The 14,004-nt window shown below is 36.5% G+C and overlaps 1 protein-coding gene across 2 annotated transcripts in view; it reads right to left on the reverse strand.

Moving 5' to 3' along the window:
• The window catches only part of ZFYVE9 (zinc finger FYVE-type containing 9), a 133,444-nt gene that overhangs the window by 104,727 nt on the left and 14,713 nt on the right, over positions 1-14,004 (reverse strand). For both annotated transcript variants that reach the window (XM_082675401.1, XM_082675402.1), the window contains exon 3: positions 11,041-13,142. In XM_082675401.1, the coding sequence (XP_082531527.1) occupies positions 11,041-13,142 (2,102 nt within the window). The remainder of the gene's footprint in view (positions 1-11,040; positions 13,143-14,004) is intronic.

The following is a 14,004-nucleotide window of genomic DNA, read 5'->3' on the forward strand; positions in this document are numbered from 1 at the left end:
ACCGGTAGAAGAGAATGCTGGGAACTGTGGAAGAGGTGTATCTATCACCCAAGAGAAAGGGAAAGTACTTTTCCTTATGAGGAAAGGGATTTGTATGCTCTCAGGAATAAAATGGGACTTCTTTGAAAAAAAAAAAGGGGGGCCTTCCCTGGTGGTACAGTGGTTGAGAGTCCGCCTGCCGATGCAGGGGATGCGGTTTCGTGCCCCGGTCCGGGAAGATCCCACATGCCACGGAGCGGCTGGGCCCGAGAGCCATGGCCGCTGAGCCTGTGCTCCGCAACGGGAGAGGCCACAGCAGTGAGAGGCCCGCGTACCGCAAAAAAAAAAAAGAATCTTAAATGTATATTTCTAAGTCAAAGATGCCAGTTTGAAAGCCAACATAATGTATGATACTAACTATAAGACATTCTGGAAAAGCCAAAACTACAGAGCCAGTGAAAAGATCAGTAGCTTCCACGGTTCAGAGAAAGTAAGGGAGAAATACGTAAGTGGGGGACAAGGGACTTTTAGGGTAGTATAACTATTCTATATGATACTGTAATAGGATAGATAATATGCATTTATCAAACCCATAGAACTGTACAACACAAAGAGTAAACTCTAACAAAAACTATAGCATGTATTTCTTTTATAAAACTTTTGTTAATAACAATGTATCAATATTGGTTCATCAATTTCAATAATGTACCACATTAGTGCAAGATGTTAATAATGGGGTCGACTGGGGGGGCGGGGTTATATATACGTTCTGTTCAATTTTTCTGCTGTAAAAATAGTCAATTCAATAAGGAAACAGTAGTCTTAAATGACACATTAGACCACTTGGACTTAATAGATATCTACAGGACATTCCATCTAAAAAAAACCGAATACACATTCTTTTCAAGTGCACATGGAACGTTCTCCAGGATAGATCATATGCTAGGCCACAAAACAAGTCTCAACAAATTTAAGAAGATAGAAATTATATCAATCATTTTTCCAACCATAATGGTATGAAACTAGAAATCAGCTACAGGAAAAAAAATGGGGAAAACACAAACACGTGGAGACTAAACAAGATGTTCCTAGAAAACCAATGGGTCAATGAAGAAATCAAAGAGAAAATCAGAAAATACCTTGAGGCAAATGAAAATGGAAACACAACTTTCCAAATATCTATGGGATGCAGCAAAAGCAGTTAAAGGAGGCAAGTTCATAGCGATACAGGCCTACCTCAAAAAAAAAGAAAACTCTCAAATAAAAACCTAAATTACCAACTAAAGGAATTAGAAAAAGAAGAACAAAGCCCAGGGTCAGTAGAAAACAGAAAATAATAAAGACCAAAGTGGATTTAAAGAAAATAGAAATTAAAAAGAAAAAACAAAAAACAGAAAAGACCAATGAAACCAAGAGCTGTTTTTTTAAAAAAGATAAACCAAATTGATAAACCAATAGTCCCACTTATCAAGAAATAAGAGACAGGACCCAAATAAACAAAATAAGAAATGAAAGAGGACAAATAACAACTGATGCCACAGAGATACAAAAAATCATAAGAGAATATTATAAACAGTCATATGCCAATAAATTGGACAACCTAGAAAAAATGGACAAACTTCCAGAAACATATAACCTTCCAAGAATGAATCAGGAAGAAAGAGACAATGTGAACAGACCAATCACTAGTAGTGAAATTGAATTTTTGATTAAAAAAAAACCCCCAAAAACAAAAAACTCCCAGCAAACAAAAGTCCAGGACCAGACAGCTTCATAGGAGAATTCTACCAAACATATAAAAAAGAGCTAACTATTTCTCAAACTACTCTTGGGAATTCCCTGGTGGTCCATCGAATGGGACACGGGTTCAATTCCTGGTTGGGGAACTAAGATCCCACAAGCCGTGTGGAGTGGCCAAAAAAAAGAAAAAGAAAGACACAAACAAACTATTCTAAAAAAATTGAAGAGCAGGGAACACTTTCAAATTTATTCTATGAAGCCACCATTACCCTGATACCAAAGCCAGACAAAAACACTACAAAAAAAAGAAAATTACAGGTCAATATCTCTGATGAATATAGATGCAAAAAATCCTCAACAAAATATTAGAAAACAGAATTGAACAATTATATAAAAAGGATCATACAGCATGATCAAGTGGGATTTATTCCAGGGATGAAAGATGGTTCAATATCTGCAAATCAATCAATGTGATACACCACATTAACAAAAAGATAAAATCACATGATCATCTCAATAGATGGAGAAAAAGCATTTGACAAAATTCAACAGCCATTCATGATTAAAAAAAAGAAAAAACTCTCATCAAAGTTGGTATAGAGGGAACATATCTTAACATAATAAAGACCATTTATGACAAACCCATAGCTAACACCATATTCAATGGTGAAAAGCTGAAAGCTTCTTTTTCTAAAATCAGGAACAAGACAAAGGATACCCACTCTCAATTACTTCTATTTAACATAGTATTGGATGTCCTAGCCAGAGCAATCATACAAGAAAAAGAAAATAAAAGGTATCCAAATTGGAAAGGAAGAAGTAAAACTGTCATTATTTGCAGATGACATGACACTACATATAGAAATACCCTAAAGTCTTCTCTGAAAAACTATTAGAATAAGTGAATTCAGTAAAGTTGCAATATACAAGGTTAATACACAGAAATCTGTTGCTTTTCTATAAACTAATAATGAACCACCAGAAAGAGAAAGCAAGAAAATAATCTCGTTTAAAATTGCATCAAAAAGAATAAAATACCTAGGATTAACTTAACCAAGGAGGTGAAAGACTGAAAACCATAGCACATGGATGAAGGAACCTGAAGATGATACAAAGAAATGGAAAGATATCCCATGTTCATGGATTAGAAGAAGTAATATTGTTAAAATCTGTACTACCCAAAGCAATCTACAGATTTAATGCCATCCCTATCAAAATACCCATGACATTTTTCACAAAACTAGAACAAATAATCCTAAAACTAATATGGAACCACAAAAGACCCTGAGTTGTCAGGGCAATCTTGAAAAAAAGAAAGCTGGGGTTAGCACACTCCTTGACTTCAGACTATACTACAAAGCTACAGTCATCAAAATAGCACAGTAGTGGCACAAAAAGACATATACAGATCAATGGAACAAAACAGAGAGCCCAGAAATAAAGCCATGCACTCATGGTCAATTAATCTATGACAAAGGAGGCAAGAATATACAATGGAGAAAAGACAGTCTCTTTAATAAGTGGTGCTGGGATAACTGGACAGCTACATTTATTTTACAATAAAACTCCAAGAAAACATAGAGAACATTCTTTGACACAAATCACAGCAATAGTTTTTTAGATCTGTCTTCTAAGCCAAAGGAAACAAAATCAAAAATATACAAATGGCAACTAATTAAACTGAAAAGCTTTTCTACAGCAAAGGAAACCATTAACAAAACAAAAAGACAACTTACAATATGGGAGAAAACATTTGCAAATGATATGACCAGTAAGGGGTTAATATCCAAAATATATAAAGAGCTCAAACAATTCAATATAAAAAAAATACAACCCAATTTAAAAATGGGCAGAACACATGAACATTTTTCCAAGGGAGACACACAGATGGCTAACAGGCACATGAAAAGATGCTCAACATCACTAATCCATCAGGAAAATGCAAATCAAAACCATAATGTGATATCACCTCACACCTGTCAGAATGGCTATCATCAAAAAGTCTACAAATAACAACGTCAGCAAGGATTTGGAGAAAAGGGAGCCCTTGTACACTATTGGTGAGAATGTAAATTGGTGCAGCCACTATGGAAAACAGTATGGAGATTCCTCAAAAAATTAAGAATAGAACTAACATATGATCCAGCTATCCCACTTCTGGTTATTTATCCAAAGAATATGAAAACAGTACTTGAAAAAGATATAGACACCTATGTTCATCATGGCATTATTTACAAGAGCCAAGTTATTGAAACAACCTAAGTGTCCATCAACAGATGAATGGAATAAGAATATGTAGTGCATACACACACACACACACACACACACACACACAATGGAATATTACTCAGCCATTAAAACGAATGAAGTTCTGCCATTTACAACAACATGGATGGACCTAGAGAGTATTATGTTTAGTGAAAAGAGTCAGACACAAAAAGACAAAACTCTATATTATCACTCATATGTGGAATCTAAAAAATGAAACGAATTAATATGACAAAACAGAAACAGACTCACAGATATAGAGAACAAACTAGTGGTTACCACTGGGGAGAGGGAGGAGGGGAGGGGCAAGACAGGAGTAGAGGATTAAGAAGTACAAACTACTATGCATAAAATAAATAAGCTATAAGGATGTATTATACAGTACAGGGAAATACAGCCGTTATTTATAACAACTTTAAATGGAATATAGGGAATTCCCTGGTGGTCCAGTGGTTGTTAGGAATCTGCGCTTTCACTGCCAAGGGCATGGGTTCAATCCCTGGTCAGGGAACTAAGATCCTACAAGCCATGCAGTGCAGCCAAAAAAACCAGAGTATAATCTGTAAAAATACTGAATCACTATGTTATACATATGAAACTAACATAATACTGTAAATCAACTATACTTTTTTATTTTTTTGATGTTGGAGGTAGGAGTTAATTAATTAATTAATTGATTTTGCTGTGTTGGGTCTTCGTTTCTGTGCAAGGGCTTTCTCTAGTTATGGCAAGCGGGGTCCACTCTTCATCGCGGTGCGCGGGCCTTTCACTATCGCGGCCTCTCTTGTTGCAGGGCACAGGCTCCAGACGCGCAGGCTCAGTAGTTGTGGCTCACAGGCCTAGTTGCTCCACGGCATGTGGGATCTTCCCAGACCAGGGCTCGAACCCGTGTCCCCTGCATTAGCAGGCAGACTCTCAACCACTGCGCCACCAGGGAAGCCCAATCAACTATACTTTAACTTTAAAAAAAAGACTATTAATTTCTTAAAGTAGGTATGTCCAGGGAGCTGGACTAAGGACTAGGGATATGTAAAAGTAGGTAGAAGACTGCCATCTTTCAAGATATAAATATTACTTTGTTTAAAATAAAAATAGTACCAGGTCTCTTCATCCCATCTAAAAATGTGTGTTTTATTTTCAATTTCAACAGTTATTTTTAACATGATATTTTAATTCTTTAAAGTATTTTTCACTTAAACTAAAAATATACTATAATGACATAAATATCAAAATATTATTAAATATATAGTTCTTTTATAGACAAAATTACTCCTGACTACTATGGAACAGTAATTCAAATTAAAAGCACAGAGTAAAATACTGACTGTAGTTTGCCATTTTATACATAAACATATATAATATTATATAAATTATATAAACCTTTGTTATATAAATATAAATTTATATAAAATATAACATTTTATAATTACATTTATAAATGTTCATTATATGTTAAATACCTATAATCCCCAGTGTGTAGAGGAAGACGGCTTTCTAGAACTATATTAAAAATTAATCTAGATCAGTTTTCAATATGTCATTTTGACATTATACATGTCATCAAGCTGTTTTAAACTAATGGGATGAAGATCATGTGTGGCTAAAAGGACTGGTACTATTGGAAATGAATCAAAAGGGAAAGAGTAACTGCAAAATAAAATCCCCAGTGTAGCCCACTTAAGTGGTACTGTGATACACAGCATCCCAGTCGAACTGAGATGATTTCCAGAAAACATACTTTCAGCACAGCACATTTCAAAATGTTTAATGGCATATTCTTCCCACAAAGTGACCTTGGTTAATCAAGTATGTTTAACAATAACTTTACAGAGATAAATCAGTGGCTAGCACAAACCTTTCCATTTCCTTTTCTTCCTTATTTAAACACAGACGTTCAGAGCTGCAAGGAAACAAAGATAAAGTCTATGCAATCCCCTCCTTTTACAGCAGAGGAAACAGAAGCCCAGAGCTGTTTCATACCCATTTCAGTGTTCTTTTCATACTACCTGTCCTACAGTTCTCTTCTCTGTCCTGTCTATTCAAATCACCATCTATTCAAACACAGTTAAAAAAAACTCATCTATTTTGAATTCTACTTTTAAAGTCAGTTAATGTGGAAAAATAGTAAGTAAACTGGAGTGGTATATATTACTGTCACTAAATCTCTCCTTATTCCAGGACTTGGCACCCATATTGTTCTTTTCCTAATTTGTAGTTCAAGACCTGATAGGTGAAGTAAAACCTAAAATCCTGCTACCTTTGCTAGATTCCCCCATCAACTGATAGCACCAATCACTGAGCATTTTGTCTTCCTTTCAAATTCCCAATCCTTTACCACTGTCCAAAACTGATGTTCACCCAAAGACCATGACTTATATTTCTAGTAAGCAATCCAAATACAGATAAATTTTGTTGCTATGTCCAGTGTAGTAAAAGAGCAAAGGGCTTTGGAGTCAGATAAATTTGTGTTAAAATCCATGCACTCTCATTTATAAGCTCTGAGAATTTAGGCAAGTTACCTAACCTTTCTGAGGCACATTTTTCTCCCCTGTAACTGTATCTCAGAGAATTGTGTTGTTAGACCAGATAAGCCTAGCATAAAGTGGAAGGGTTAAAAAAAAATGTTACTCTCATCTTTCACACCATCCTAAACAAAGTTTCTATGTTGTAAGTATCAGTTCAAGAATTTTTACTTTAAAGGCTATTCTTATGTCTACTTCAGTAGACAGAAGAGTCATTAACCAGCTAGCATCTCGTAAGTAACAACCTGCCACATAAGTGGCAGTAATGGATAAAGTGTGATAAAGCCTTGTGAATGACCAATAAAAAATAAAAAACTTTTCCTTTAAAAATTCTTCTCCACTTTCAAAAACCTCTTTCCTGTACTCTTAAACTCAAAAGCTTTTCTTAGGCCTTTGAAGTCAAATAATCAAATAAAAAAGGGTCAAAATATTCAGGGCAAATGGAACTTGACAGAGAATGAATAACCATATTCTGCTAGATTCAGTGATTTCTCTAGGAAATTATTATGGATATATAATAACAGTGATCATCTGAACTTAGAGGGCACCTTTCTGGAAGGGAGTTCCCTGTACCTTTTTCTTTTCCTCTGGCCGCGCCATGCTGCTTGCAGGATCTTAGTTCCCTGAACAGGAATTGAACCTGGGGCCACGGCAGTGAAAAGGGCTGAGCACTAACCACTGGATCACCAGGGAACTCCCCTCTGTACTCTTTCTATTCTGTAATTTATCACCTATCATACAGCCGAAGTAGAGATTACGCTGCTATAGAACAATTATCTAAATTAATAATGTGTGAAATCATAATATAAAACTCACATTTGCTGAGCATTTTAGAGTATGACATAGTTTTCCAATTAACAATGAAGACAAGAATAGAATCCAGATGTCCTGATGTCCATTACAACAATATAGAAATAAACTGCAGTATTTTAACACTTTCATAAATTCAACGTAATTATTTTATATTCTTCTTAATGACATTATACCAAGATAAATGAATGTTGTAACAAGTATAATATCTACTACTCATCAAGACCTGGATATAGGCCCTATGTTTTGCTAAATAATTTCCCACAATTTTCTATTAACTCCTTCTATATTCAAGCGAATTTTTATCATGGCCCATTCTCCTGTACGATGATTTCCCTTTCCCTACTGCTAATTCTCCACCTGTGCTCTGCTGTGATCCCATTTTCCTCACATACTTTAGAACTGTGATCCATAAATTATATCCACTTTCTTATATCTCCTCCTCCAAACAGTCACTTTTTTTTTTTTTTTTTTTTGGCCGCACCACACGACATGCGGAATCTTAGTTCCCTGACCAGGGATGGAAACTGCGTCCCCTGCAGTGGAAGTGCAGAGTCTTAACCACTGGACTGCCAGGGAAGTCCCAAATAGTCACTTTTTGTATCATGATTTTCCTGACTCCTGCCATTCTGGGAAAAATTAAGCTCTCATTTCTCAACATGCCTAAAGCATTTTGTTCATACTGCTATTATGAATGAGGAGAGATGCTAGGAGAAGCAGTATGTCTGAAGGAAAGAGTCCTAGCTTTAAAGGTGGCTCTAGTACTTTCAAGCTGTGTGACCTTGGGCATATTCCTTGACCTCTTTGAGCCTCTAATTCTTGATCTGTCAAATAGTAAAAAATTAACCACCCATTCTACAAGACAGTAATGGGTATTCTACAAGACAGTAATGGAATGAATATAAAGCACACATAACTGGCTCTTAATACACTGTATTATAAATTGTTATGGGATGGTCTGTTTGTCTACTCAGATCAATAGTTCACAATGATTTTTTTAGCATTTTTGAAAAACTACAGGAAATCCAGACACTCCTCTCCCACACAGTGAAATCAGTGCCTCTGATTATAAACTCTATGAGGTCATACATTCCAATTTATGTATATCTGAATCTCCAGTACCTAGCCCAGAACCTTTCATATATTAGATGCTTAATATATGCTTGTTACAGTAAAGAGAATTTATTAGCTATAGATATTAAATAAAGAAATTATTGGAAATAACTGGATAGTAGATATATTAGAATGGAACAAACTAAATTTCTTTTTTCAACAGTAAACATTATTTTACAAAATCACATTGCTTGGGGTATTTTTCTAGCTAAATTCCAAGTATAATTTGATTAATTTACTATCTAGAAAAACTATAGCTAAGTTTATAAGCCCCTTTCTTCTGAGGAGCTCAAGGATTTTTACAGACATTACCTCAACAATCCTAGAACATCCCTGAGGAAAATGGAGATGGAAAAAGAAAAAAAGATGGAATATGAATCCATAATCCATATGAAGCCATAAATTTATAAATTCTGCAAATTCCACTCAGCAAAAATTCCATGTAATTTTTCAGCTTATGTGCATTTTGCCCCATTTTCTTTCTGAATCCACCTAAGTTACCTATTTAGTCATTACATCTGTATATGCTGGTCTGGAACAAAAGCATTTTTATTATTTGCTTAAGCAAAATTTTGGAATTTCCCTGGTGGTCCAGTGATTAAGAATCCGCCTTCCAATGCAGAGGATGCAGGTTCGATCCCTGGTCGGGGAACTAAGATCCCACATGCCGCGGGGCAACTAAGCCCGCGCACCACAACTAGACAGCCCACATGCCGCAACTACTGAGCCTGCACACTCTGGAGCCCATGCACCACAATGAGAGAGCCCGCACACCACAACTAGAGAGCCTGTGCACTCTGGAGCCCACGTGCCGCAACTACTGAGCCTGCGTGCTCTGGAGCCCACATGCCACAACTAGAGAGAAGCCCGCATGCCGCAACAAAGAGCCCACCCGCCACAACGAAAGATCCCGTGTGCCACAACTAAGACCCGACACAGCCTAAATAAATAGATAAATAGGAAGGAAATTTTAAAAAAACAAGCAAAAATTTCTGAAAGTGTTATACACAGTAAGCAAAACATAGAACAACGAAAAAATGATGACTCTAATCCCCTAACAGAAAACTGTTCAGGCTACTGACCATAGGTTTACTTCAGACTGCGAAATATTTAGGAATTAGACACATTATTTTCTCCAAATTTTAATAATCAGAGACTAACAGCCCAGTTTCAGCTTTAACTACTTTCTGCTCCCCATCATTTGGTTCTTTTGTTCTAGGACCCTATAGTAGCCCTTTTTGAATGCCCACCCAGGAACCATTCTCCCCCTTTTCCTTATTAAGAGAATCCCACTTTTGTTGAGGCAACACTGGTCTCAGCCCCAGGGGATGAATCATGATTGATCTTAGCCAATCCTGGCAATCCTGTTCCCTGTTGTCAGTCATTGGTTTAAATTGGACCTGTGGTCTAGAACTGGCTAATAAATTGAAAGAAGTTGCTGGGGATTCTTTCTACCCTGATGAGAGGGCAGCAAGAGGAATAGGCTCTTTTGCCACCAACCAATTTCTCTGCATTTGGGAAGTAGTCAGGTTGGACTTGATGCTTAAAGCTGTGCCACTATCTTGAGACCACGAGGGAAAGGCCAAGAGAACTTCAGTGATCCTGACTCTACACCCAGACATAACAGAGTCTCTATTTTCAGGCCTCTTGTTATATGAAATAAATGTTACTTTTGTCTAAGTAACTGAGGGCCAGATATTCTGTTCCTTGAAGTTCAAGTCAACTGAATTAATACAGACAGACCAATAAATCAGGCAAGAAGGAAAGTAGAGGTTAATTACTGAGTACTTACTATTACATGTAATTTCATTTAATCTTCACAACAGCCCGATGAAAATTATCTTTTGATTCATTTTTTATGAAAAAATAAAACTTAATAAAGTTATATAGTTAAAAGTAACAAAGCTGAAGTTCAAATCCAGAACTGACACCAAACCTTACATTCTTTTTAAAAATACAAAATCCCATTTCCTCCTTGTTTACTTACAGTTCTTGTTTAAAAAACAGACTAGTATATTGATGTGGTACTAGCTAACAGAATTTAGGGAGAGCTAAGGAATATCACCTATTCTTATAACCTTGTCACAAGGATCTATAGTCTTCAACTCTTTTTTGTATCAAAGTTATATGGGGGGGGAAAGACAAAAATATATATGTGTACCAAAAGTTCCAGAATGTCTAGTACAATGGCAAAAATCCTATAGCAAAAACTGGGATGGATTCTAAGTATAATATCCAATTACTCAAGAATTAAAAAATATGAAGTCAATCACAAACATTTCTTAAATCAAAAGAATAACTTCCTTATTTCAAGCTATTCCATTAACCAAGTATCAATACAGTAACCAAAGTTACCACTTCCTCAGTTCTCATCTATTCATGAAAACTGATTCAGCTTAAGTCTTCACAACAAAAAAAAAATTATATAAACACTAAGAATCAGCAAGGTGATTTTTCATTTGGAAATTTACTAGAATTGCATGCTCAAAAACTATTTATGATGTCATCTCAAGGAGAAGTATGTTCACCTTATATTACCTTTATTAATTTCTAATTGAGCATTACAAAATGCACACGCCAGATTCCTGAGCTGATACACCCAACTTACCTTCCCACATGCTCTGCAATGATGCCTCCTTTTGGTGAATGTAAACCTGGCTTCACATTTCATGCAATTTGGAGCCTGAGAATCTGGTACCCATACTGGAGCCACTTCACCCAGAGTGGTAAATGGCTTTCTAGCAGAAATTCCAAACTGACCAGCTCTGAGATCATTATCTGGGCTTTCTGGAGGTAATGCAACGCACTGTCTACTGGATATCCCAGACTCATAACTTTCTAAATGTTCCCCATTTGTATCAGCGATAGAGATATTTCCCAAAGAGGCATTGCATACATTGGTTGCTGAGTTTTCCCCTAATTTTGCTTTCCCAAGAACATCATTTTTGTTTTTAATATTATTTCCACTGTTTGCAGGAAGGTCATTTTGTAAATGGTCTGATAATGGCTTTGGAATTTGAAGTTTAAGATTAGAAGGTTGCTTGGGTCTTGCACCACCAAAAGGAACACTGATAGATTGCAGGTTTGCTACTATCTTGGGTGAAGATTGCCCAAGCACTGATGGAACCTGGCTACAGAAATTGTGTAAGTAATTTTTCTTCATTAGGTCACCAGTGCTGTTTAAAAGTAGTCCACTCCCTTCTGTGGCTTCATTTCCTCTCTGTTCATAAATATTTGAGTAGCATTCTGACTTGCTCTCCTCTATTTCCTTTTCTTCTGTTACTGAATCTTCTTTGGAAGGTAAAGTCTTTGGAACAAAACAAACAACTGGGCTCTGCATTCCATAGGAATCACAACAGTTAGATAGTGAATTTGCTGCTGGTGTATCCATAACAGTGGAGAAATCGCATCCTTCACTTTCATTCATGCGAGTTTGTTTTAAATCTAGACCTGCTTCTGCCATTCTATCACACTCTCCTCCACTATCATCATAAGTATCTTCAGGCTGATTCATGTGCAGAAACTTCTCATTTTCTTTATTTACTTGGCTGTCATTCATCTTGTTTGGTTTAGTCAATTTCCAATTAATCATCTCCTGAGATTCAGAGAAATGCTCAGTCATATTAAGAAGTTCTGTAGTGCCAAGAATTTCTTCATGTTTACAGCCTTCATTTTCATCAGCTCTAACTTCACCAGGCACAAGGCAATCTGAAAACTGTTCACCGTTATCATCCCTGCCAGACCCATTAGGCATGTGAGCTTTGACAAGCAAAGGTAAACCAGACTGGATGGATTCTTCAGTTGTTCTTTCCTCTGCTGGCTCTTTTTTCACCAAAATTCCCTCACTCAAGTGGGAAAAGGAGTTTGGACTCCCTAGATCTGTCCTAGGAGAGCTGGTTTTGCCAGTGAGAACCTCATCTGGTGTAGAGTCCTCTTGCTTTACAGCAGGACCTTCATCTGTTCCCTGGGATGAGATTACTGAATCTGGTGTTAAACTTGTAATCACAGACATGGTGGGGTCTCTATCTATATTTTCATCATCCTGTAACTGTGAAGGGGTACAGACATTGGCTAGATTATCAGATGAAGTAGTACATATGTATTTAACAGAATCCCCCTCTGCATTTGGTCTACTCAATGGATCCATTTGTTTCTCTGAGTTCATATCTTTTTCAGTGGACCCATTTACACTTAAACTAAATTGATCAGTTTGTCTGTTTTCGTTATCCAGTGAACAGCTAAAAGCATCCATGAGGGATTGACTATTATAATTATTACAATCCTGCAAATCGCTTTGTAATGTCCTTTTATCACAGTTATGCATGACGGCTACAACAAGAACGCTCTTCTCATCTGGCAGACAAGGAAGGTTTCCACATTTCTTCTCTCCCACTTCGACAGTACCGCATTGATCATCTTGATTACAGTTCCTCTTAATTAACTGGTCTTCTGCAACTGCATTTTCATCAATCCACATTGTGTTGGTCTCTGGATTCAGACTACAGTCCTGTCCATTAGCACAATGGTCCTCTCCCTCTGTGTTAAGAGGAGCTGAATGAGCCAGGGAGAAGACTTTCAGCTGTGGCTGTGACTCAGAAACTGTAGGTTCATTCACACTGGCCAATGCAGGGTTAAACGACAGTCGGGGAGAAGGGGGATCTAGAATCTTATTCCACCTTGTATCCAATAAAATAGGAGAAACGGTTTCATCTGAAAAAATAAATAATTATAATAAGTCTGCTGGTAACACTGATAAGGCTAGGACTAAGTTAATCAACTACATTTGCAAATATGCCCTGAAATTAAAATATTCCTAGGATATGTGAAAACAGAATATTCCTAGGGTATGAAGTTTCTAATTTCTAGCTAAGGATAAGAAAATACATTTAAGACTGTTCCCTGTATTATATATCACCAAATGGTAATATCTCAGAACATTCCAAACAACAAAAGAATTCTACTTCAATCTAGTTGGCATAATTAAAGTGGCCCCCACGCTGTACTTTGGGGCTGGGGAGGGGAGGGCAATAATGGGGAAGGCCTTCGACTGGCCCAGCACAACATGGGGTAGGGGGCTAATCTAAGGTGGAAGAAAAATCAGAACAGTGATGAGGATACAGTAATTGAGTGGGAAGGAAAACAAAGGAATTTTCTGTGGAGATGGCATGCTCTGTAATCTACATCATGACTGAGATGTGCTTACATGGATATATCTCTTGGTCAAAACTGTACAGTTAAGATCTACACATTTCAATGTATAAATTTTATCTTCAAAAAATTGTAAAAAATAACAATGAAGCAGGGAGGAGCAAATGAAGATATATAAATGAAAAATGGCAGCATGTCAATCACTGCTGAAGTTGGGTAATGGGTACACTAGAGTTTATTACACTCTTCTATTTACTTTCTATATGTTTGAAATTTGCCCACAATAATAAGCTAAAAAGTTTGTTACAGCATGTGAAATTCTGCTTATAACCATGTCACAATACATTATTATTTAGGTTCATATTTATACTATTATCTGAGGAAATTTGGCAGAAAGTATCATTTGCCATATTAAAACAACCTT

The sequence above is a fragment of the Grampus griseus genome, assembly GCF_964374135.1.
Source record: "Grampus griseus genome assembly, chromosome: 1".
Taxonomy (NCBI): domain Eukaryota; kingdom Metazoa; phylum Chordata; class Mammalia; order Artiodactyla; family Delphinidae; genus Grampus; species Grampus griseus.